The sequence below is a fragment of the Schistocerca gregaria genome, chromosome 1, assembly GCF_023897955.1.
Source record: "Schistocerca gregaria isolate iqSchGreg1 chromosome 1, iqSchGreg1.2, whole genome shotgun sequence".
NCBI classification, from domain to species: Eukaryota; Metazoa; Arthropoda; class Insecta; order Orthoptera; family Acrididae; genus Schistocerca; species Schistocerca gregaria.
In genome coordinates this window covers 232,756,823-232,784,064 of record NC_064920.1, presented here as the reverse complement: position 1 = coordinate 232,784,064, position 27,242 = coordinate 232,756,823, and the positions used below count along the sequence as shown (strand labels likewise).

The 27,242-nt window shown below is 45.2% G+C and overlaps 1 protein-coding gene across 2 annotated transcripts in view; it reads left to right on the top strand.

The window, feature by feature from the left end:
* LOC126338532 (serine-rich adhesin for platelets-like) overlaps positions 1-27,242 on the top strand; it is a 2,400,280-nt gene that overhangs the window by 2,275,292 nt on the left and 97,746 nt on the right. For both annotated transcript variants that reach the window (XM_050001562.1, XM_050001561.1), the window contains 2 exons: positions 18,898-19,210; positions 24,082-24,434. In XM_050001562.1, coding sequence (XP_049857519.1) covers positions 18,898-19,210; positions 24,082-24,434 — 666 coding nt within the window. The remainder of the gene's footprint in view (positions 1-18,897; positions 19,211-24,081; positions 24,435-27,242) is intronic.

The window sequence follows — 27,242 nt, the reverse complement described above, 5'->3', positions numbered from 1 at the left end:
GAAACGATTTACATTGTTCACAGGAAATGTTGCATGTCTTGTTTGAAATCCCACTAACTACTTACACGCAGGAAACTGACAACTGATTTACAAAATTAGATTTAAAACACACAGTATTTCGGATATTTCCTTTCATTTCACTGTCGGCAAATCATGGTCATTTTTTGTTGTTTTTCATTCACTTTTTTCGTGTCGACGTTTCACGTTTTCAGACGAGTCAAAACTTCTGTATAGTCAACTGTATTTTGTCTTGCATACTTTAATAATAGATAAGCGCATTTCAGTGCCTTTTCACAATACTGTATTCTAAACGAAACATATTCTTTCTATCATGAAAGTCTCTTCGGGTTTGCTGCCGGATCCTAAAATCAACTTGACTAGATATTTCGTTGATCCAACTGGTAGCCATCTTCAGGAGAGTGCTGCTTCTGCTGATGAGTCCCGCTGAGAACTGACGCCAGGTTGCAAATCGACGTCCTATGTAGGCCACCGTTCAGTACACGGCGCATGCGCCGCCGATCGCGGTTTCTGCCTTCCAAAACAGGGAGGTGGCGCCGCCCTTAGTGAAACATTGCTGGCAACGATATATCGCAATCAAGGCCGCACCGAAGAACGTTCAGTTTTGATGCGAGATAATACAGGATTCTACGTTTTGCTAAGAGGAAACCCATTGTCTCTGTTGATTAAATTATCAGTCAACCTAATTTCAATCGCCTCTTTATATACACTGTTCCAAAATCCGGAAATGTTGGCAACCACAACAGTTTCCTCAAATTTCATTTTGTGTCCCTCATTTAGGCAGTGTTCTGCTACCGCCGATTTTTCCGGCTGTTGTAGCCTCGTATGACGGCGATGTTCCACACACCTGTCATGCACTGTGCGAATAGAACGGCCAACGTAAGCTTTCCCACATTGACACGGAATTGAAATTTGAGGAAACTGTTGTGGTTGCCAACATTTCCGGTTTTAGAACAGTGTCTATAAAGAGGCGATTGAAATTAGGTTGGCTGATAATTTAATCAACAGAGACAATGGGTTTCCTCTCAGCAAAAAGTGGAATCCTGTATTATCTCGCATCAAAACTGAACGTTCTTCGGTGCGGCCTTGATTGCGATATATCGTTGCCAGCAATGTTTCACTAAGGGAGGCCCCACCTCCCTGTTTTGGAAGGCAGAAACCGTGACGGGCGGCGCATGCGCCGTGTACTGAACGGTGGCCTACATAGGACGTCGATTTGCAACCTGGCGTCAGTTCTCAGCGGGACTCATCAGCAGAAGCAGCATTCTCCTGAAAATGGCGACCAGTTGGATCGCCGAAATATCGAGTCAAGTTGATTTTAGCATCCGGCAGCAAACCCGAAGAGACTTTCATGACTTATTACGCCGGGAAAGCCTACGTAATCATATATTCTTTCCAGTTGTTACAGAAGGCTTCAAGCGTCATATTGTTGTAAATCCACTTAATTCATCAAAAAGCGCAGAAAGCTGCACGGACAACCTGCATCCAAATACTCGGGAGCTGGCAGTATTTGCAGTTCAACATGGAATATATCCCGTAGACCCATGGTCTGTGACACACGTAAACGCAGACCCGTTGTCGATACGTCCCAGTGGTCGTGGATTTGCGCTGTTTCTGTTCAGTGCTCACTTCCCCTTCTGTACACTTCACATATGCGCCATTTACTCTTGTCAGTGATACCATCTTCGAATACACACTTTAGCTTTTCTTTAAATGTAAGACAGTTTGAGACGTCTTTCACAAAGAAATCGATACCATACATAGCTTCTGCTTGGGATCCATTATTTACCTGCCACAAGGACGGGAGTGGGGGGTGGAGAAGGGGGAAGTTCTGAAACATCGTTCAGACTCACATCGGTTAAATCAGATGTCGCTATCAGTGATCTACATCCGATAGTAAGTTGTGCTAATTTTTATACTAGTTTCGCTACAACCCTAAAAAATCTAGCTGACACTAGTTTGCATTTCTCTAAACTAGTCTGTCTCAGGTTTCTGGATTGCAGTTTATTAAAAAATCATCAGTCACTTAAGAGGCTCAAAAATATCGGCACCGTACAGATGCTTAAGAAAAATAAATATTCTCTTCACCAGCTTCGCCTTACTTAGAAAATGATCTGTACACTGGAAGCGTAATGCCTTCCTAGGACCGAAAGTGGAAGTTCATTCTCTTGAGAAAATGTAGAACCAAAGATTGGAGCAAGCTTTCACGGAAGCTCAACTCTCTCGTTAGTCGCTTCAGCCATTGTTCTATTAGTGATCTGTGTTCGCATGGCCTAAATACGACATTGTGACTCATTCTCTGTACCTAAAATCTCAATAGCATGTTTTTCTGTGACCATATTGTATTTCGAAATCTGGCACAGCTTTAACTTATTTGCATTGTAATTACAACATACATTATAGTTAGTTACAATACTACTCTTGAAATACGCTAGGGAAGAGATAATACTATACTGTTTCAAAGTCTACACTCCGTCTGTCTCGTAATGTAATTGGTTTCGTGCTCGTTTGAGAGTAAAATAAAAGCTATGGCGCGGGCAGATGCCACCGAACTTCCAGGGATTGGACAAATTGCAGGGCTAGCTGGAACTCCAAAACCACTCATCAGTGATACAAACGCCCGTAACAGGAATAGGTCGAGGTGAAGCTTAAAACCTGGACTACGGAAAAAGACATGACAGGGATTCGTTGATGATTGGGGCAGTCATATAGTTATAATTCATGGGCCCCATGGTTACTCTGCAAGGTCGCATTATTGCCAAAGATTATGTGTCCACTTAGGATATTCAGCTTCATCCCATAGCACAGTGACTGTTCCTCGAGAAACCTCAGTTACCTAGAACAAGTAGAATCATTAACAAGTAGTTCAGGACGACTAATTTTGAGGTGACTCAGAAAACGCACATCACTTTCCCCACAGGGGGAAAGTTATTTTTTAGGCATGGAAGAAAAATTAACATTTATAGATATAATGGAATGAAATGATAATTAAATAGACACCCTATCTGCAAACAGGCGTTGATGTACTTCGTTGGGGACATGTTGAAAATGTGTGCGCCGACCGGGGCTCGAACCCGGGATCTCCTGCTTACATGGCGGACGCTCTATCCATTGTTTTTATCGTTGTGTTTGGTCGTTGCGGTCGTCGAAATACATCCTGTTCAAGTTCGGTGGTTAATCCTTCCACTCAGTTTTTTATTACTGAGGCCAACCGGCTCTCTGAACGAACACGCTGGGCTACCGTGCCGGCCTGCTGGGACTTAACCCTTGCACACTCCCCGTGAGACCCATATTCCCAACATGTCCACACCACTACATTCGTAGTGATGGGCAAACATCTATTAGGCGCACTATGAATTTAGTGGTGTGGCCTAATAACATGTTTGGCCATCACTACGAATGTAGTGGTGTGGACATGTTGGGAATGCGGGTCTCACGGGGAGCGTGCAAGGGATAATTAATTCCCTGCAGGCGCACTATCCTCTGTGCCCTCGGTGGCTCAGATGGATAAAGCATCTTCCATGTAAGCTTGAGATCCCGGGTTCGAGTCCCGGGCGGGGCACACATTTTCAACATGTCCCCAACGAAGTACATCAACGGCTATTTGCAGATAGGGTGTCCATTTAATTATCATTTCATTTCTAGCAAAGCTGCATAGTCATCAACGGTAACTGTTCTATAGGGAACAGATACTACCGTCATATATAGATGTAATGGAAGTCATGGAGATGGATATGAAAAGAATACGGTGCTACAACGTAAATAGTGTAAAACAGGGAGGTAGTTCACTATGTATCAGAACGTGCGTGGATGTGTCAGATCATTGAAATTAAGTGCCGTGTCATTAGTAATTAACCTTGTTTGTTCATTAGAATAGCTAGCGAAAAAAATTATTTTGCTTGTCAAATACGTGTCTTGTAGCTAAGAAACGTACCACTGTGTATTGCTATGCGTTGTTTTACTTTGTGCACGTTTTTATTTCCTTTGTACTAATATTAAAAAAGTAGTTACGAAACATTTGGAACGTAAGTTATCTCTATATATTCCTGTTATCTCTATAATAAGTTCCCAGGTATCATAAATAGTAAACAAAATGGTGCGTGAAATAGCACGAATCGATATTTCCAGAATTTTTCTTCCAGATTTTCGAGTAGACATAATGTCGAAATGACGCCCTTCGTCGAGCTAGAGAAAGTTACAACGTAGTTGGGAACATCTCTCGTTACTTTTCTTGTCCTATTTGTGGGACCGGAATACAAAGAGATAATGTATTCGTTTAGTTTGAGGAAACAGTACCTTTTGGCTATGTCTTCTCATCAAATAGATGGCTTATTTGTAGAAATGACTATTTGCAATCATCTTATGTAAGACCTACATTTATACACAGTAAAAACAACTAAATCTTGCAGCATATAACTTTAAGAGGGTAATCAGTAGCACGAAACCAACATTCATGCTTTATTATTCCACAGTAACATCGCAGGTTTTTTCTTTATAGACTTACTGTATTATATAGCATTTCTACCTTTTTCAGTAGCTTGATTACATTTTCCGAATATCCGAAACATCTCAGAAAATCACACAAATAACTTCTGTGACGTTAGCATGAATCCTGTTACCAGAACGAAATTTTCAATCTGCAGCGAAGTGTGCGCTGATGTTTCCTGGCAGTTTAAAACTGTATACCGGACCCAGACTCGAACTCGTGACCGTTGCCTTCTGCGTGTTAGTGCTCTACCGACTGAGCTACAGAAGGCAGACTTGTGACTTCTCCTCACAGATGTACTTCTGAGACGAGGTACTGGCGGAAATGAAGCTGTGAGGAGAGGTCGTAAGTCGCTAGAGCACGAGTTCGAATCTCGGTCCGGCGCACAGTTTTAAGGTGAATGCGTGTATGTTAATTCACAATATGAATACCTGTCATTCGGCTGTCAGTATGCTGTACGCTGTAACAATTCTACCACTGATATTTTGCCAATAACGGGCCTGTGTGGTTCTAAGTTTCAGGATTCTTCATTGATGGCAGCCTGAAGAATGTCACGGCCAAAAGTGTTAGACGATTTTTTCTTGTGTTGCTTCTTTGTGTTAGCATTCCGTGAGTAAAGAACAGTGTCCACCAATAATGCAGTCTGTAAGTATAAGTTTCAAACCGGTCTTTGTGTGTTGACTGTTTCTCGCATTATGCAACACGCAGGTGGTTCATAACATAGTTTAGAAATCATGCGCAGTTCAGTAACCCTAACCACGTAAGCACTCTCTTGTGGCTCACGTGAAATATGAAATTCATTTTTTAAGTATCTATATATAAATACCAAGTTGCAGAATTGTAACAAATCTTTAATTGTGTTCTTCACACGAAAGAAGGCAGGCAGGACAAAAAAGTTGTTGAGCTATTAGCCTCTTTTCCTTAACATAAAGACACTCACTAAAGTCATGACAAACTACGCAATAATAAAATTAATTCAGAAGTCGTTTTTTAATGAACAGAGCAAAATGTAAGATTTGTAAGTGGCTAGCAGTAACGAGTACGAATTACCACTTTGCATGGCATTTATATATTTTAAGAAAAGCTTTTAACTCAGTTTCAATAATAACTGTACTAACAGTCCTTGCGAAACACAGCATTTATTCAAGCTATATTGGTACGCTAAGGAATGTCTATGTCACTGCTACAGTTTATATCGGACTCCACCAGAATAGTGAGAGGTTCAGATTTGAACAAGGTGTCGGACAAGAATGTCCCATATACCCCAAGTTATTCTCAGCAGTTCTCACCTCCAGATCCCTAGACTGGGAAAACGAAGAAGGAATACGTGTTAATGGAACAAAGATCAACCATTTTCGTTTTGTTGGTGAAAATTTTTCTTTTTGTCTCTAGCGTATATACACAAAAAGCTATTGGAATAATTTGACAGTAATAATAAGACTAAAATAATTGATAATCGACACATCAAAAAATGCAGAATTTAAGAATGAATTCATAAACTGATAAACTTTTGTATTAAGAGAACTTTAATCAGTGAGTGATTTGAGGGGACAAATGTACTGAGTAAAACTGATAGATGACACAAAGTTTTCAAAACCAGTCTTTTTATTTGTCTGGGAAGTTTACAATATCTTCGGCGTCATGGCAGTGAGACCTATATTTTAATGCCCAAATCATCACAGACAAATTCGGCGCGCCGGCTTTGGTGGCCGTGCGGTTCTAGGCGCTTCAGTCCGGAACCGCGGGATTGCTACGGTCGCAGGTTCGAATCCTGCCTCGGGCATGGATGTGTGTGATGTCCTTAGGTTAGTTAGGTTTAAGTAGTTCTAGGTTCTAGGGGACTGATGACCTAAGATGTTAAGTCCCATAGTGCTCAGAGCCATTTCAACCATTTCAACAAATTCAGGGTTGATCAGGAAACAGTGGGGAAGTGTGTGTTGATAATTATTAGGAGAGACAGAAGAACCATCAAATTATTTAGGGCATAAATTGGAGCGGAAAATGTAATAATGATTGTAATGAACATAAAATGGAGGTGGGCGGTGTCATCAAATCGAAGTCTGGTTTGAATTCCGCGGTGTTTTACTAAGCATCATCGTTGCAGTAACACAGTCAGAGCAGAATAGCGTTTGTAGAGTCTCTAATCTTTTACGATGAAAGTAATTTGCCATCGTCGAACAGAGCAGTCTACACAGATATAACTCAATAGACCTGCCTGAGCGACTGAAACAGCAAGACTAGCAGAAAAGCGCAGAGATGGTACTGCGAAAATAGATTGACTGCCAAACGTCCCCCGACCCACATACCTTTCCTTTCCTGCTGACATCAAATCAGGCAATTGAATGGCAGATGAATAAACGATATTCTTCGATGGATTCAATAAAATACACTTCTCTTTGTGAAAATTGCAACACCAAGAAGGTGACATGCAATTATAATAAAATTATTGTCATAGATTAGTGAAATGACAAGGCACAAACGATTATAATTACAGAACTGTACATGCGCTTTGGCCGTGGGAATTCAGTACTGTATTAGGCCTCTATGCCGCTATGTGCTGGAATCAGAGTCTCTAGAAGTTGTGGGATGGAATGAAAGAGGGCCTGGATATGCTACTGGCGAACACATTGTCACGGTTCGTGGGTGCGTCCGCAAAGCATCGACAGTGGTTGCAAGAAGACCAGAACGAACAAGTTGCTGACCGACCATATCCCAGACATGTTCGATGGGCGACATGTCATACAATCGAGCACTCCAGGAAAGGAGCACTACTCGTTCTTCGAAAAAGGCTTGCGCATTCCTTCTCACATGTGGCCGGGCATTTTCCAGCTAAAACATGGCATGTGAAGCTACCTGCAGAAGGGGCAATGCCTCGGGCTCTAAAAATTTCCGGATGTTTACATTCCCCTCAGTAAGTAGGACGCGAGATCGTGTGTTAAGACAATGGGGCCCCAAAACATCACACTAGACGTTTGAGCGCTGTGCGACTCAACGATGCAAAAAAAAAAAAAAGTTCAAATGGCTCTGAGCACTATGGGACTTAACTTCTGAGGCCATCAGTCCCCTAGAACTTAGAATTACTTAAACCTAACTTACCTGAGGACATCACACACATCCATGCACGAGGCAGGATTCGAAGCTGCGACCACAGCGGTCGCGCGGTTTCAGACTGTAGCGCCTAGAACCGCTCGGTCACCCCGGCCGGCTCAACGATGCATTTTGCCCGATTGCCTTCGCCACTGTAGTGTGTAACACACACAAGGCCTTAGTGGAAGCCGACATATTCCCATGCGTCCCACCGGTACAGCAGATGGTGTATGACTGTCGAGGCAGAAACGTCCGCATCCATTGCAATGTGCTCTAACGACAAGCCGACACTGTGGGCAAAGCTGTTCCGTGGGTAACGCCTATGCGAACAAGATGGCTGTCATCCCGTGCTGTGGCCACTCGTCGCTCTATACGATCCTCTTCTATCCACGCGTTCCACACACGCATCACTTTAATAGCAGTGTGTCTAGTACGAGCAGTGTCACGGTGTGACAAGCCTGTTGCACTGATACCAAATCACATGCCTTGTTCGATCTAACTGAAATGGCCGCCGTATTCCAAGTCCCTTTTAGGTGACGCCACTTGCGAGTCAGTGCTGATGAAATGATGATGAAGTACACACAACACCCACTCGTCACGAGGCAGAGAAAATCCCTGACACCGCCGGGAATCGAACCCGGGACCCCGTGCGCCGGAAGCGAGAACGCAAGACCACGAGCTGTGGACGATTTAACTGATATGCTGATACTGCGACCTTTGACGTTTCCGAGGTATATCGGCCCTTACTTACACGCTTCCACTTCGTTTGACGGCTTTGCGTTTTCTTATCGTGGCGTAACACTGACCTCTCCAATCTCAGAAAAGAGAGCGCTTCTGGGCGTATGTGCACACCCCCTCTCAGCAATCTTAATCACATAACATCGTTCCACTGTTCTACACATCCTCCGATTTTGGAGTGATTCACACTTTTTCTTCTGGGTGTAGAAATTTTCACAGTGGTGTACGTTCGAGGCCTTGATATAATGGAAAATGGAGAGAAAACATTAGAAAACGCGGAATATGGCTAAAGGCTATAACGCTTGGAAACACCTGGAGAAGGTCTTTACTCACAAGGGAACCTCCCCTTTGCACCCCCCTCAGATTTAGTTATAAGTTGACACAGTGGATAGGCCATAAAAACTGAACACAGATCAATCGATAAAACAGGAAGACGTTGTGTGGAACTATGAAAAAAATAAGCAAAATATACAAACTGACTAGTCCATGCGCGAGATAAGCAACATCAAGGATAGTGTAAGCCCAGGAGCGCCGTGGTCCCGTGGTTAGCATGAGCAGCTGCGGATCGAGAGGTCCTTGGTTGAAGTCTTCCCTCGAGTCAAAAGTTTATTTTCGCAAAGTTATGATCTGTCCGTTCGTTCATTGACGTCTCTGTTCACTGTAATAAGTTTAGTGTCTGTGTTTTGCGACCGCGCCGCAAAACCGTACGATTAGTAGACGAAAGGACGTGCCTCTCTAATGGGAACCGTAAACATTTCATCGCAAGGTGATAGGTCAACCGATTCCTCCATAGGAAAACACGTCTGATATATTCTATACGACACTGGCGACGGCATGTGCGTCATATGACAGGAATGTGTTGTCGACCCACCTAACTTGTACACTTGGCGATTGGGTAAAAAGATTCTTCTACCTTGCCCGATTTTGTCACATAAACTGCAACAAATGAATGCAACAGTTTCACAGTTGCACAGTTTTCCCTGTGCTCTGTCAAAACATATGTTTTTAAAGTTTTCAAAATTTTCCTTTTAGGTGTAGCGTCCCCATACTACGGCGCAGTTACCTCGCATCGAACGGACGGACAGATAATAATGGTCTGAAAATAAAAAATTAAACTTTTCACTCGAGGGAAGACTTGAACCGAGGACCTCTCGCTCCGCAGCTGATTACACTAACCACGGGACCATGGCGTTTCTTGGCTAACATTATCCTTGATTTTGCCTATCTTGCACATGGACTACTCAGTTTTTATACTTTGCTTATTTTTTTCATAGTTCCACACAACTTCTTCCAGTTTTCTCGATTGACCTGTGTTCAGTTTTTCAAGGCCTATCCACTGTGCCAACTTATAACTAAATGTGAGGGAGGTGCGATGGGGAGATTCCCTTGTCAGCAGTGAATTTCGAATGGCTGATGATAATGAAATTTGATTTGAGCCGTACGTAATGTTCTTGGTTGTTGGCCTTTCCTCAGACGTTCTCCGAATGGTCTTGAACGTTAGTGTTGTGATTTGTCAAGGACCAGTAGCGCTTGCGGAGACACAGAACAGAGGTCAGCAGACGCGACCGGCGGCTGGGACGAGCAGAACGGGGTCGGCGGTCGCGGTAGCTGCAGCGGTCACAGCCCGCCCGCCATTAGCGCTAATGATGACAGCACGCGCGCACGCCACGCGCAGATACAATATCGGACTGGACCGGACAGGGTCCGCCCCCGGCGTGCACTCACCCCTAATGACACTCCCATCGTTATTGCTGACGCTCCCTGACCTGTTGTTCACCCATTGTTTTTAACAGCCTAATTGTCACTGACAGAGATTGCGCGCGCAAGAAAATTCGTCTCTATCAATTACGCTACATAGCGGTCGGGCATAGGTTTTGCTTCCGCTGCCTTCGAACACGGCCGGCCGGAGTGACCGAACGGTTCTAGGCGCCTCAGTCGGAAACCGCGCTGCTGCTACGGTCGCAGCAAATCATGAAATTCTGCTAGACAAGCTCCAAGTATTGTGGCACGAGTGGGACAGTGCACAATTCGTACCTAACTGGAGGAATGCAGAAAGTTGAAATAATCAGTTCCTCCGCAGGAAAACACGTCCAATATGTTCTATACGACACTGGTGACGGCATGTGCCTCACATGATAGGAGTATGTTGTTGACCCACCTAACTTGTACACTTGGCGAATGGGTAAAAAGATTCTTCTATCTTTCCCGATTTAGGTTTTCTTGTGGATGTGATAATCACTCCCAAAAAAGTGTTGAAAACATAAGAATTTGTCACATAAACTACAACATGTGAATGCAACAGTTTCACAGTCGCACAGTTTTCCCTGTGCTCTGTCAAAACACGTTTTTAACGTTTTCAAATTTTTCCGTTTAGGTGTAGCGTCCCCATACTACGGCGCAGTTACCTCGCATCGGACGGACGGACGGACAGATAACAATTGTCTGAAAATAAAAAAGTAACTTTTCATTCGAGGGAAGACTTGAACCAAGGACCTCTCGTTCCACAGCTGCTCACGCTAAAAACGGGACCACGGCGCTCCTGCGCTCACTTTATCCTTGATGTTGCCTCTCTTCCGCATGGACTACTCAGTTTGTACATTTTGCTTATTTTTTCCATAGTTCCATACAACTTCTTACTGTTTTCTCGATGGATCTGTGTTCAGTTTTTCAAGGCCTATCCGTTGTGCCAACTTATAACTAAATGTGAGGGGGTTGCGATGAGGAGGTTCCCTTGTAAGCACGGCTTGGGACACGGATAGGGGAAGACTGAAGTGGGCGCGCGACCTAAACATTAAATTATATGGAACTGGAGCGAGCACCAGTGACGTCACAGAAGGCAGCACAGCTGTAAAAGGAGGGTAGCAGCAAGCAAAAGACAGTCACAACTTGACAATGACCGATGAGTACACAACCGAAAACTCGTGGATTTTAAATCACTTGACGCGGCTGGAAGTTCGGGAGAATTTTGTCAGTTCTTGAAATTGTTTCTCCACATTGACAACTGTGTTCTGTGTGCTCCATTGACGCGAGTTAGGAACATTATTGATACCATCACGAGCGAAAATGGATTCATCAGTAGACTACGCTATATGATCAAAAATATCCGGACACTCCCAAAAACATACGTTTTTCATATTAGGTGCATTGTGCTGCCACCTACTGCCAGGTACTCCATATCAGCGACCTCAGTAGTCATTAGAAATCATGAGAAAAGCAGAATGGAGCGCTCCGCGAAACTCACGTACTTCGAACGTGGTCCGGTGATTGTGTCATACGTCTGTACTGGAGATTTCGACACTCCTAAACACACTATGTCCACTGTTTCCGATGTGATAGTGAAGTGGAAACGTGAAGGGACACGTACAGCACAAAAGCGTACAGGCCGATCTCGTCTGTTGACTGGCAGAGACCGCCGACAGTGTATTTCAGTAGGGTGTTGCTGATACAAATACTTTGCGCATACTTTTGGCAAAGACCGTGGACATTAGGGTGAAACAGAAGTGCAAGACAAATAGACAGGAACGTAAAATTTATCTGTGCATCTAGGCAGCAAAAGTATTTTATGCATGGACGGGGGTGACAAGTATTACAGAGTCTCTATAAATTAGTACGCAAAAGAAAATCAGGCGGATTTATGCGAATTAATACATTCCTGTGTTATGCGTAAGGCTTTGAGGTAGCCTTTGATACTGTTTAGTAACCTAAGAAAAAAAATACTATTTTAAGGCATGGCTCAACGTTTTGTGGAGGCATGTTTCTGTAGTGTTACTTCACGGACAATATCAAATACACTTTGTAAGCACTGAAGTAAGCAGAGAAAGCGTCTAGAATGTACAAAGTACAAAGTACATACAACATAATAATTTTGACTACAGTGGCATAAGCAAAACTCTATCTTGATTGCCTGACCGGCCAAATTCGTATTACGAAACTGTTATCCCGGAACCCAGTTGTCAATTGCAAGCTGCCTATTCCATGAGCAACAAAAATTTGATTTTCAATCTTTCGCCGAATTTAAAAATTTAATCTTCTGTCGTAATCTACTCATTAAGCATTATAATCTCACGTTAAAAGTTTAACACAATAAGACAAGAATTATAACTGCAAACTGTGTGTTTGTCTTGCTACAGCGTAGTTGACGGCCCCCAAATACTCGGAATATATTCAGTTAGTATTTAAGACTAAGAGCACATAGCCACTTCCAACAAACTTTATACGTAATTTCAATTCGTTACGAAATTTTTTTCTCACTCATACGCCCCTACAAAATAATGGAACGAAGAAAGTTTTCACCTATACTTTTTCGCTGTGCAAGCAGTTAAACTTCAGCATCAAGCATGAAGTTTTAATTTATTACATCTTACTACCGTCTTCATTCGCATTAGTGTGCAGTTAGTATCTTTCATGTATCACTGAAAGTGCCTCCAAAATTATATCACCGTACGGCACACGGTTCAGGAGTGATGACATCACAAATACTTATATGAGTCAAAAACTACCTTTTGCTTAAAATAGCGCGCAGTAAAGCTTAACATCTCGCATGACATTTAATTTATTACTTCCTTATTACTAACCCTATGCGCAATTCACGATGCAATCAGTGCCTACATGTATCACTGAATGTACCTGCAAAGTACTGGGTGATCAAAAAGTCAGTATAAATTTGAAAACTGAATAAATTACGGAATAATGTAGATAGAGAGAGGTACAAAACACATGCTAGGAATGACATGGGGTTTTATTAGAACAAAAAAATTACAAACGTTCAAAAAATGTCCGACAGATGGCGCTTCATCTGATCAGAATAGCAATAATTAGTATAACAAAGTAAGACAAATCAAAGATGATGTTCTTTACAGGAAATGCTCAATATGTCCTCCATCATTCCTCAACAATAGCTGTAGTCGAGGAATAATGTTGTGAGCAGCACTGTAAAGTATGTCCGGAGTTATGGTGAGGCATTGGCGTCGGATGTTGCCTTTCAGCATCCCTAGAGACGTCGGTCAATCACGATACACTTGCGACGTCAGGTAACCCCAAAGCCAATAATCACACGGACTGAGGTCTGGGAACCTGGGAGGTCAAGTGTGACGAAAGTGTCGGCTGAGCACACGATTATCACCAAACGACGCGCGCAAGAGATCTTTCATGCGTCTATCAATATGGGGTGGAGCGCCATCCTGCATAAACATCGTACGTTCCAGCAGGTGTTTATCAGCCAGGCTGGGGATTATGCGATTCTGTAACATATCGGCGTAGCTCTCACTCGTCAGGGTAGCAGTTACAAAACGAGAATCACGCATTTCCTCGAAGAAAATAGGCTCGATAACGGTGGATGTGGTAAATCCCATACCGTGACTTTCTCGCCGTGCAGTGGAATTTCCATGACAGTTCTAGGACTTTCGGCAGCCCAAATTCTGCAGTTATGGGCGTTGACAGACCCTCGGAGCCTGAAATGAGCTTTGTCGGTCCACAACACGTTACTCAACATCTTTCGCCCTCTTTTGAAACGCCCACAGCGCAAATGCCCTCCGCTTCCCTCAATCACCAGGTAACAGTTCATGATGCCGATGGATTTTGTACGGATAGCATCCGAAGGGGGGGGGGGGGGGGGGGGGTACGTCTCAGTGCCAATCAAACAGTAGTGTATGGAATGCCGGTGCGACGTGCGACTGCACGAGCGCTGACTTCCCCGTGCATAGACGAACCCGCTACAGTCTCCATTTCTTCCTGCTGAACTGTCTCAGCAGCATTACGCCTTGTGCTCGGTCGGCCACTTCGGGGTCTATCGTCTAAATAACCCGTGACTTCGAACTTCGAAATCATTCTCGCCACACTGCTGCATTTATCAACGGACCTTTACCCCTTCGAATCCCCTCCCTTCGTAAAACTGAACTAGCACATTCCCCATTCTGATAATACAGCTTCACTAAAAGCGCCTTTTCAGGTAACGCAACAAGCTGCGACTGCTGGCGCATCTGATTCTCTCTCTCTCATTACAGCTCCTTTTATACACGATTGTCATGCGCAGCCACTGACGTTTTGCTGTCCAGCGCCATCTGTCGGATATTTTATGAACTTTTTTTTTTTTTTTTTTTTTTTTTTGTTCTAATAAAACCCCATGTCATTCCAAGCATGTGTGTCATTTTTTACCTATCTACATTATTCCGTGGTTTATTAAGTTTTCAAATGTATACTGACTTTTTGATCACCCGGCATAGCACTGTACGATACATAGTTCAGGAGTTGTGACTTCATAAACTATAATATGCTTGAAAAACTAGCGTCTGCTTAAAATGTAGCGTAAATTACCCAGACTATGTTCATCTAGTTTTCATAATGAGAGCATTTAGCGACTTACAACATGCTTTACGCCTACAGGCTTTAAGTCAAATACTTAACTCATAACTCATTTGTAATCAGACTGCAACGTAGCGCGACTTCGATGTGGGGACATAAACACCAAGATGTAGGCAAGGGATTCGTGTGGCATTTGCATCTTTCGGAAGTGTGTCCGGTAAATGTGGAAATATGAACTGTGGCACCGATATTACCAACTGCGTCCAAACAGGACCAACGTCCTTTTACTTTTTTCTTGGCCTCCGAAGGACAAACACCGGTAGCTATCCATCGGAGATGGTTCAAATGGCTCCGAGCACTATGGGACTTTGCATCTGTGGTCATCAGTCCCCTAGAATTTAGAGCTACTTAAACCTGACTAACCTAAGGACATCACACACATTCATGCCCGAGGCAGGATTCGAACCTGCGACCGTAGCGGTCACGCGGTTCCAGACTGAAGCGCCTAGAACCACACGCCACACGGGCCGGCGCCATCGGAGAACGAAGACTGTGTATGGGACAGCATGTCTGTCGAAAACCATCGTTGTAGAATGGTGAGCCTAATTCCTTGCTGATTCATGATAATGCACGTCCCCATATCGCAAATGTTGTAACGCATAAGTTACGCCAACCTTAGTGGGAGACACTCGATCATTCGCCCTATAATGCTGATCTCTGTCCAAGCGATTATCACACCGTCGGTCTCTAAAAATAGCCTTGAAGAGTCGACGATTCCTGTCGGACGAGTACGTACAGCAGGGAGTTAAAGGACACTTCTTCACGCAGCAGGACACGGTGCTTTATCAAACGCGATCTTCAATCTGATGCGTTGGTGGAGCGTTGCCTCAATATGGCGATTTTGACTGATTGGCTTACTGATTCTGGATTGGACGACCTTCGAATGGTTACTTTTTGATCGCCGCCTTATAAACGAGAGCATTCTAAGTTTGGCTTTACCATGACTGCTACTGATATCGATTAAAAACTACAATAAAGAGTGACAAGCAACAGTAAATTTATACGAGGGAAATCCCAAAAGTAAGGTCTCCTATTTTTTTATAAGTACAGAACTCTGTTTGTGTGGCAGTTGGTCACACTGTTATGAAGAGGGCTTCACGCGCTGTGTGTAAACATGTGCATGCCGCTCTGAGGCGCTCAGTCTTGGCTTGGCACCCGTTGAGAATGGAGCTCCCGTTGGATGTTACCGCCAAGTTCAAACTGCGCGCATTTATTCGATTTTTGAATGTAAAGGGCTCTGCGCCGATTGAAATCCATCGCCAATTGACGGAAGTGTATGATGAGTCGTGCATGGATATCAAAAATGTTCGTAAGTGGTGTAGAGAGTTTGCAGCTGGTCGGGCCGTAATTCACGCCGAACAAAGGAGCGGGAGTCCGTCAATTTCTGAGGAGACAGTGTTGAAGGTTGAGTAAAGCATGCGTGAAGATCCACGGACCACCCTAGATAATCTCTGCATGTTGGTTCCTGAGGTTTCCCGAAGCAACGCTCACAGAATTTTAACGGAAACGCTGAACTAACGGAACGTGTGCGCAAGATAGGTGCCACAAATGCTGACTGAGAACCACATGCAACAACGAGTTGATGCTTCCCGCGCATTTCTTCACCGCCTTGCAGCTGAACAGGACAACTTTCTGGACTCAATTGTCACGAGTGACGAAACCTGGGCATACCACTTTACACCTGAGAGGTTCATAACTTTCTGAACAGCATGGCGGCGAGATGGTACGACATGGTCATGCAAAAACATGAAAAATAGCTAAATGTTCAAGCTGTTTTAAACTGATGTAAACCAATGTAGAAATAAACAGACCTATGTACTTATAAAAAAGTAGGAGACTTTACTTTTGGGATTACCCTCGTAGTATTTAATCGATATCAATAACAGACGTGGTAAAGCCTTACCAAAACGTTCGCATCTAAAACTCTTTGACTATTCATATATCTTTGGCTTGACGCAAGAGCCGCAGACTACCAACAAATTCCTGGCGGCATCTCTGACTCCCGGGTGCAAATTTTACTACGCAGTTTGCGTTTTTTGTTAAGTGTACAGCAACGCTCTTGTATTCTTGACCTGGTAACTATGGTCCTCCACTCTCTAAAGACCTTGACGATGATGGGACGTTAAACTCTAACCTTTCTTTCTGTTGCCTTTGCTTAGAGCAAAACACAAAGTTATATACTTTCCCCACCTCCATCCACTCCTACCAGCCACTTCTCTAGAAGAAAGAGTTCTTGTAAAGACCATGAGTCAACAACATATTTCCCGATCCACTGTGAAAATTGGTTCATTATAGCGAGATGCTAATTCACAAGTTCATTGTGAATTTGATCGTCCGTGAACAGACACTGGCAATTAAGTGCCAGAAGATAATTACCAGATGAAAAGAATCAAGCTTCAAACAGCAATCTAAAAATACTTTCAGCTGCCTCTATGCATCACGTATTTAATAATCGCGATAAATGAGCTACAGCGGTTAGAAGCTTTTCATAGGGTACCATCCGTTAATTCAGCTGGCACAAGTAATAGGCCTGTGTATTTCTTGTTACGTTATTTGTAGTGCATTTGAGAATCTTTGTTGAAATATAAATATTTAACGCACACTTCCGACAAAAACCGTGACAAATTAGAATGAAACCGAAATGTAAGACTAACATATACGCGAAACTGGTTTGTGCGCCTAGGCCGCGTAAGTATGTATAGACAGGGATAGAACGTATGACATGCTCTCCATACATTAATACGAAAACGATTTTCGCACTAAAGGATAAAAAATACGTATTGGTGACTTCGTGGTTTACTTACAATTGAATATACTTCATTTGCTGGCGAAAAGAGCGAAATGAAATTACATTTTATTATAAAACTACATTTTATCGATCTCCAAGAATGTCAACAGAGCAACGCCGAGAAAGAAGGCACAGAGGTGAGACACTGGACTCGTGTTCGGGAGGATATTGATTCCCATCTCCTTCTAGCTATCCTGATATATGTTTTCCGTGATTTCCTTGAATCATTCAAGGCAAATGACGGGATGGTTCCTTTGGAGGTTTTGACTGTTTCCCTTCTCCATCCTTCCCTAATACGAACTTTTGCCCCGTCTCTAATAAGCTCGTCGTTGACGGCACATTAAACACTAATAATTCTTCAATGTAGATCCGAACAGTTGTAATCTGTTTTGATATCGAATACAAACATCAGCTCACCAATTTCGGTGATCTCTTTTTCTTCAAAACTCTCAATTCGATTGTTCTGTTGGATCAAAGTAGCCTACTTCTAGTATGCATTAACTGCGCCACACCTCACACACTTTGTTCATTCTCTACTACAACAGTTATGTCGATAGTAAACTGTATTGTGTTCCATATCTTTCACATCACCCCCCCCCCCCCCCCCTCCGACGCACCCATTTCTCCAAGCTTCAGTATCAACGAACTCCCTCATTTCTGCCTTTGTAAATGTTTTATGTGATGCTAAGCATGTAAGACGTTGAAGGACATGAGATTCTTATTATGGTTAAGCTTAACCGTTCGTTTGGTATTCTGCATGTCTGTGACGAGCAGATAGTGCATTAGCACTGATGTTCCCCTTCTTACCTTCTTTTGTTCCATATGCATCCACACTCACATACAGCCGAAGTGACGCTCAGTCGAAAGGCACTCATCGTGCTATGAACGGCACAGTAAATAAGCAGCTCAGTTTCTACCGCGCCTTTTCTCTACTCTTTCTTCTCTTTTTAAAGCGACATACTTTTTGTAATATAAATGAATATACATCTGCTTTGGAGAGTAGGATGGTGTTCCAGAGGTTTACCTGGTTGGTTAATTACACAGAGCCTTAAACAGTGTCAAATAAGAGCGAGTCTTTGGACTTTTTTGTATTCCTGTAAGACGAATATCTGACTTTATCCAACAATTCGCACACTGAAAAAGAGAGAGATAGAGAGAGAGAGAGAGAGAGAGAGAGAGAGAGAGAGAGCGCTTGTGTTTCCTACAAGTACAAGTGAAAGTAATGTAAGTTCTTACATTATACTGCTGTAGTAAGCAGCGACGACAGCAGACTCCAGCTAAAAGTAGATAGGAAATGCAAGAGGGCTATTTTTAGTAACAAGTGGAAAGCAGATTGGCAGTCTGTCACCTAACTGTGTATGTATTTAGAGCACTGTATTGTGGAGATGACTCTGCATAGCCTTCTGTTTGTCTTCCACAGGACTCAGACTCCAAGAAGTGCGAGAAGAAGGAGATTCCGGGTCCTCCCTTGCAAACAGCTAGCATGAGTGTGAGGGCGCTGATTGAAGAGAAGATAATTCAGAAGAGAATAGTGCAGCCACCTAATAACGCAACGCAGCAGCAGCAGCAGCAACAACAACAACAGCAACAGAATCAACAACAGCAACAGCAGCAGCAACAACTGCAGCAACAGCACCAACAACAGCAGCAGCAGCAGCAACAGCACCAACAACAGCAGCAACAACAGCAACAGCAGAAACAGCAGCAACAATCGCCCTCCACAGGCTACACAAGTAAGTTCGTGGTATCTCTTGGATAACTTAATTGTAGAGTTAATGAAATTTCCCAACTTCGCTTGCTATACCACATAAAAAAAACATTCACTTTCTGTGAGACATGTTTGTGATGACACACAAACTGGCAACTAATTTCCGCTATGGTACAATTTCGTTGATTTTTATTTGTCGATGTATTATAGCAACAGCACTGCCTAACAAAATAAAAAGCTGAACACCCCTTTGTGGTGTCACTGTCAGCTCGTACACATACACATTGTCCGTGGGCATGTAATGAGTAGAAGTGCTTCTCTGTGACAAGCAGAAAGGCCACCAGAGGGCATTAGTCGTGCTCATGTTTAGTTTTGTTACCAGGCCTGGCTGGGTACATAAGGGACCTGAACAGCGTCGGATGTTGTTTAATCACTGTAAAGGACACGGAGACGCTGCATACTCGTGTAACACAGCGTTAGCGGCACCTGACTGTGTTTGAAAGGGGCATCATTGTGGGTCTCCATTTGGCCGGCTGGTCGAATCGTACACTCGTGCTCATAAATTAATTATAAATGCAGAATGTGGTGCCACACAACGTGGCACTACACAAAACTGGCGCTAACAGCATAGGCACGTAGGGAACACACTCGATACACATCTGTAAGTCCACGGTATTACTGATAAACTGAGGAAACCGTCCCGAAACACATGTGCTACAAAACGCCACTGTTTCCTTCGCATGTACCCTGACATCAGTATGGGATATGATCACCATGCACACGTGCACAGGTCGCAAAACGGATTGGCATACTTTGGATCAGGTGGTTGAGCAGCTGCTGGGGTATAGCCTTCCATTCTTGCACCGGTGCCTGTCGGACCTCCTGAAGTGTCCTAGGGGTGTGAAGACGTGCAGCGATACGTCGACCGAGAGCATCCCAGACGTGCTCGATGGGGTTTAGGTCTGGAGAACGCCTAATACCTTCTGTTTCAAGGTACTGCTCCATGATGACAGCTCGTTGGGGCCGTGCGTTATCATCCATCAGGAGGAAAGTGGGACCCACTGCACCCCTGTAAAGGAGGACATACTGGTGCAAAATGACGTCTCGATACACCTGACCTGTTACAGTTCCTCTGTCAAAGACATGTAGGGGTGTACGTGCAACAATCATAATCCCACCCCACACCATCAAACCACGACCTCCATACAGTTCCCTTTCAAGGTCATTAAGGGGTTGGTATGAGGTTCCCGGTTCACGCCAGATGAAAACCCGACGGGAATCACTGTTCAGGCTATACCTGGATTCGTCCGTGAAGATAACCTGGGATCACTGTTCCAATGACCATGTTCTGTGTTCTTGACACCAGGCTTTACGGGCTTTGCTGTGACCAGGGACCATTGGAATGCACCTTGCAGGTCTCCAGGCTAATAAACCATGTCTGTTCAGTCGTCTGTAGACTGTGTGTCTGGAAACAGCTGTTCCAATGGCTGCGGTAAGGTCCCGAGCAAGGCTACCTGCAGTACTCCGTGGCCGTCTGCGGGCACTAATAGTGAAATATCGGTCTTCTTGTGGTGGTGTACACTGTGGACGTCCCGTAGTGTAGTGTGCCTGGACACGTTCCCTGTATGCTGGAATCATTGCCATAATCTTGAGATCACACTTTGTGACACACGGAGGACCCGGGCTACGACCTGCTGTGTTTGACCAGCCTCCAGTCGCCATAGTATTCTACCCCTCATAACGTCATCAATATGTGTTCTTTGAGCCATTTTCAACACACAGTCACCATTAGCACGTCTAAAAACGTTTGCACACTTACTCGCTGCACTGTACAGTGGCCCAATGTTGGACTGCATGGGAGCATTAGGGCAGACTTATCCTTCGTCTAGGTTCTAGTCGACCACGTCTGATCACCAGGACGGGGGAGGGGGGGGAGGGGGGAGGACTGCCATATCGTGCATCAAGCGCATCATTATCCCTTCACATCTGCGCTCGCGATCAGAGAACAACCACCGAGGACACAAGATGAATAGCGCGACTGCAGGGACTTATCCCTTGGGTCTCACGGGAAGCGTGCTAGGGATAAGTCCCTGCAGCCGCACTATTCATCTGTGTCCTCGGTGGCTCAGAAGGATAGAGCGTCTGCCATGTAAGCTCCCAACCCACGTGAAATGAGTGGAAATCCTTGTAACCGTACGAGCCTTCGGTCCCCTACATCTACATCTACATCACCATGATTACTCTGCAATTCACGTTTAAGTCCTTGGCACAGTCATACTGTCTCCCTACCATTCCATTCCCGAACCTTTCTGTTCGAGCTCTGACTTCTCTTATTTTATTTTGATGTAGGTTGGGCTCAACAAAATATTTTCGCATTCGGAAGAGAAAGTTGGTGACTGAAATTTCGTAAATAGATCTCGCCGCTACAAAGAACGTCTTTGCTTTAATGACTTCCAACCCAGCTCGCGTGTCATATCTGCCACACTCTCTCCCCTATTACGTGGTAATACAAAACGAGCTGCCCTTTTTTGCACCCTTTCGATGTCCTCCGTCAATCCCACCTGGTACGGATCCCACACCGCGCAGCAATATTCTAACAGAGGACGAACGAGTGTAGTGTAAGCTGTCTCTTAAGTGGACTTGTTGCATCTTCTAAGTGTCCTGCCAATGAAACGCAACCTTTGGCTCGCCTTCCCCACAATATTATCTTTCCAACTGAAGTTGTTCGTAATTTTAACACCCAGGTACTTAGTTGAATTGACAGCCTTGAGAATTGTACTATTTATCGAGTAATCGAATTCCAACGGATTTCTTTTGGAACTCATGTGGATCACCTCACACTTTTCGTTATTTAGCGTCAACTGCCACCTGCCACACCATACAGCAATCTTTTCTAAATCGCTTTGCAACTGATACTGGTCTTCGGTTGACCTAACTAGACGGTAAATTACACCATCATCTGCGAACAACTTAAGAGAACTACTCAGATTGTCACCCAAGTCATTTATATGGATCAGGAACAGCAAAGGTCCCAGGATGCTTCCCTGGGGAACACCTGATATCACTTCAATTTTACTCGATTATTTGCTGTCTATTACTGCGAACTGCGACCTCCCTGACAGGAAATCACGAATCCAGTCGCACAATTGAGACGATGCCCCATAGGCCCGCAGCTTGATTAGAAGTCGCTTGTGAGGAACGGTGTCAAAAGCTTTCCGGAAATCTAGAAATACGGAATCAACTTGAGATCCCCTGTCGATAGCGGCCATTACTTCGTGCGAGTAAAGAGCTAGCTGCGTTGCACGAGAACGATGTTTTCTGAAACTACACTCCCGGAAGTTGAAATAAGAACACCGTGAATTCATTGTCCCAGGAAGGGGAAACTTTATTGACACATTCCTGGGGTCAGATACATCACATGATCACACTGAGAGAACCAGAGGCACATAGACACAGGCAACAGAGCATGCACAATGTCGGCACTAGTACAGTGTATATCCACCTTTCGCAGCAATGCAGGCTGCTATTCTCCCATGGAGACGATCGTAGAGATGCTGGATGTAGTCCGGTGGAACGGCTTGCCATGCCATTTCCACCTGGCGCCTCAGTTGGCCCAGCGTTCGTGCTGGACGTGCAGACCGCGTGAGACGACGCTTCATCCAGTCCCAAACATGCTCAATGGGGGACAGCTCCGGAGATCTTGCTGGGCAGGGTAGTTGACTTACACCTTCTAGAGCACGTTGGGTGGCACGGGATACATGCGGACGTGCATTGTTCTGTTGGAACAGCAAGTTCCCTTGCCGGTCTAAGAATGGTAGAACGATGGGTTCGATGACGGTTTGGATGTACCGTGCACTATTCAGTGTCCCCTCGACGATCACCAGAGGTGTACGGCCAGTGTAGGACATTGCTCCCCACACCATGATGCCGGGTGTTGGCCCTGTGTGCCTCGGTCGTATGCAGTCCTGATTGTGGCGCTCACCTGCACGGCGCCAAACACGCATACGACCATCATTGGCACCAAGGCAGAAGCGACTCTCATCGCTGAAGACGACACGTCTCCATTCGTCCCTCTATTCACGCCTGTCGCGACACCACTGGATGCGGGCTGCACGATGTTGGGGCGTGAGCGGAAGACGGCCTAACGGTGTGCGGGACCGTAGCCCAGCTTCATGGAGACGGTTGCGAATGGTCCTCGCCGATACCCCAGGAGCAACAGTGTCCCTAATTTGCTGGGAAGTGGCGGAGCGGTCCCCTACGGCACTGCGTAGGATCCTACGGTCTTGGCGTGCATCCGTGCGTCGCTGCGGTCCGGTCCCAGGTCGAAGGGCACGTGCACCTTCCGCCGACCACTGGTGACAACATCGATGTACTGTGGAGACCTCACGCCCCACGTGTTGAGCAATTCGGCTGTACGTCCACCCGGCCTCCCGCATGCCCACTATACGCCCTCGGTCAAAGTCCGTCAACTGCACATACGGTTCACGTCCACGCTGTCGCGGCATGCTACCAGTGTTAAAGACTGCGATGGAGCTCCGTATGCCACGCAAACGGGCTGACACTGATGGCGGCGGTGCACAAATGTTGCGCAGCTAGCGCCATTCGACGGCCAACACCGCGGTTTCTGGCGTGTCCGCTGTGCCGTGCGTGTGATCATTGCTTGTACAGCCCTCTCGCAGTGTCCGGAGCAAGTATAGTGGGTCTGACACACTGGTGTCAATGTGTTCTTTTTTCCATTTCCAGGAGTGTATGCTGATTACGTACCAGTAGATCGTTCCCTTCGAGGTGATTCATAATGTTTGAATAGAGTATATGCTAAGAACAGTGATCCCACTGCAATTCGTTTCCTTCGAGACATCTTCTCCTGGTGTCGGCACAGTAGTTGATATGGTACAGGTAGCGGCGCGGGTTCCGGGACGGAGGCCATGAGCGGTTCGCAGCAGCAGCAGCAGCAGCAGCTGGCGGCGGCTTCTCCTGCCGCGTCGCCCTCGGCCGGCGCTAAAGACGGCGGCGACCTGGCCAAGCAGCTGACGGCGTCGTTCGCGGTGCCGGCGCCGCCGCTGCAGCCGTCTGCCGCCTCCGCCGCCCCCGCACCGGTCGCCGGCGCTGCCTCCGACAAGCTGTCCCGCCGCCACTCCGACTCCGAGCACTTCGTTACGCTCCACCAGCAGCGTGACGCCAACGCGGAGAATGCAGCGCTGGCCGAACTGCTGCTGCAAAGGCGGTCGTCCGGAACCCCTACCTCCAAGGTACGTCGCCTACCTATCTTCCTTCTGCACTGTCGTAGCGAACACGTGACGGTTTTTACTAAACTGTTCGTTCTCTAAGACGTTCGCTCGCATGTGTCTGTCGTAAAAAAGCGTCGTCTTCTGGAGACTAAATTACGGCGTCCGGTCTGAACATTCTCAGGTTCAGTTTACACACTAAATTTAATAATAGCCAAAAAAGTGATGTTGAAGCATACTAACACTACCACACTACTGGCCATTAAAATTGAAGACGTGCTAAAGACGCGAAAGTTAACCGACAGGAAGATGGTGCTGTGATATGCAAATGATTAGCTTTTTAGAGCATTTACACAAGGTTGGCGCCGGTGGCAGCACCTACAACGTGCTGACATGAGGAAAGTTTTCAATCGATTTCTCACACACAAACAGCAGTTGACCGGCGTGCCTAGTGAAACGTTGTTTTGGTTCAAATGGCTCTGAGCACTATGCGACTCAACTTCTGAGGTCATCAGTCGCCTAGAACTTAGAACTAATTAATCCTAACTAACCTAAGGACATAACACACATCCACGCCCGAGGCGGGATTCGAAGCTCCGACCGGAGCGGTCGCTCGGCTCCAGACTGTAGCGCCTAGAACCGCACGGCCACTCCGGCCGGCAAAACGTTGTTGTGATGCCTCGTGTAAGGAGGAGAAATGCGTACCATCACGTTTCCAACTTTGATGAAGGTCGGATTGTAACCTATCGCGATTGCGCTTTAACGTATCGCGACATAGTGGCTTGCGTTGGTCGAGATCCAATGACTGTTAGCAGAATATGAAATGAGTGGTTTCAGGAGAGTAATACGGAACGCCGTGATGGATCCCAACAGCCTCGTATCACCAGCAGTCGAGATGACAGTCATCTTATCCGCATGGCTGTAACGGATCATGTAGCCACGTCTCGATCCCGGAGTCAACAGATGGGGACGTTTGCAAGACAACAACCATCTACACGAACAGTTAGACGACGTTTGTAGCAGCATGGACTATCAGCTCGGAGACCGTGGCTGCGGTTACCATTGACGCTGCATCACAGACAGGAGAGACTGCAATGGTGTACTCAACGACGAACCTGGGTGCACGAATGGCAAAACGTCATTTTTTCGGATGAATCCAGGTTCTGTTTACAGCATCATGATGGTCGCATCCGTGTTTGGCGACATCGCGGTGAATGCACATTGGAAGCGTGTATTCGTCATCGCCATACTGGCGTATCACCCGGCGTGATGGTATAGGGTGGCATTTGTTACACGTCTCGGTCACCTCTTGTTCGCATTCACGGCGCTTTGAACAGTGGACGTTACATTTCAGATGTGTTATGACCCGTAGCTCTACCCTTCATCCCTGCGGAACCCTACATTTCAGCAAGATAATGCACGACCGCATGTTGCAGGTCCTGTACGGGCCTTTCTAGATACAGAAAATGTTCGACTGCTGCCCTGGCTAGCACATTCTCCACATCTCTCACCAATTGAAAACGTCTGGTCAATGGTGGCCGAGCAACTGGCTCGTCACAATACGCCAGTCACTACTCTTCATGAACTCTGGTATCGTTTTGAAGCTGCATGGGCAGCTGTAGCTGTACACGCCGTCCAAGCTCTGTTTGACTCAATGCCCAGGCGTATCAAGGACGTTATTACGGCTACAGGTGGTTGTTCTGGGTAGTGATTTCTCAGGATCTATGCACCCAAATTGCGTGAAAATGTAATCACATGTCAGTTCTAGTATAATATATTTGTCCAATGAATAGCCGCTCATCGTCTGCATTTCTTCTTGGTGTAGCAGTTTTAATGACCAGTAGTGTATCTCCACCTAGAAGTGAGAGTATTTCCCTTGGTACCCATTTGTGGCAGTGTGTTCATATTACCACTTTCTTTGATTCTTATTCTATGAGGGATCATTTCCTGCAGTTTGTGTTCCCATTTAGAAAAATCGTCCCATACTAGCTCTCGCGAAGATTAGCACTATACAGAGAAATCCAAAATAAATATAGTGGTTACAAGTGGCAACAACTATGTAATGTATAGCAATACATCGGTAAGCGTAATGTATAACATTTATAGCTGTTCCTCCACTTGGTTACAAGGGCAACATCTAAGCGAGAATCAATTTCGCGTCATACATACTGAAGCATATATTCAGTAGCTGACGCGAGCGCGTTAGAAAGGCGCGTTTTGAGTTCTGGAATTGTTTTCGGCAGATGAGGCACATACACAAGACCTATCATATAGAAATCCTTTTATGTTAGGTCGGACGTCTAGGTGATCAGGGGCAGAACATAGTGTCGTCATGTGTGGTACGACTCGTTAAGGTGAACTGTATCCGTTGATGGCAGCAATTCCAGTCGGGTTTGAAATTGATTATTAGTTATAAGGCATGACACCCCTCTCTGTTACCTTCGTTTAGGGTCTTTTACGACCACTGTTCTTATGCTGTATTGTATGAATGCGACTAATACGCAGTTCCAGATCTGTTGGAAAATCCGTTTTGATAGTCAACAAATCGGGGAATTGCACTGACGGTGTCGTCATGTGCATGTCGAAACACGGTACTTCCTTTCTGACGTTGTACCATGTCGACCCATCTTACTGCATTGACTCCATACAACCGACTGACAGATGAACCCCACTTCCTTGCCATGATTTGATATAGTGGCCTGGTACCGTTTAAAACACGCCAAAGTGACCAGTAATCTCTTTTTTAAGGTGACAAATATTTTGCCCAGTGAGCATGCGTTTCTCCTTTTTTTCAAATGGACAAGTTTACTTTCATGGATATTGAAAATAAGT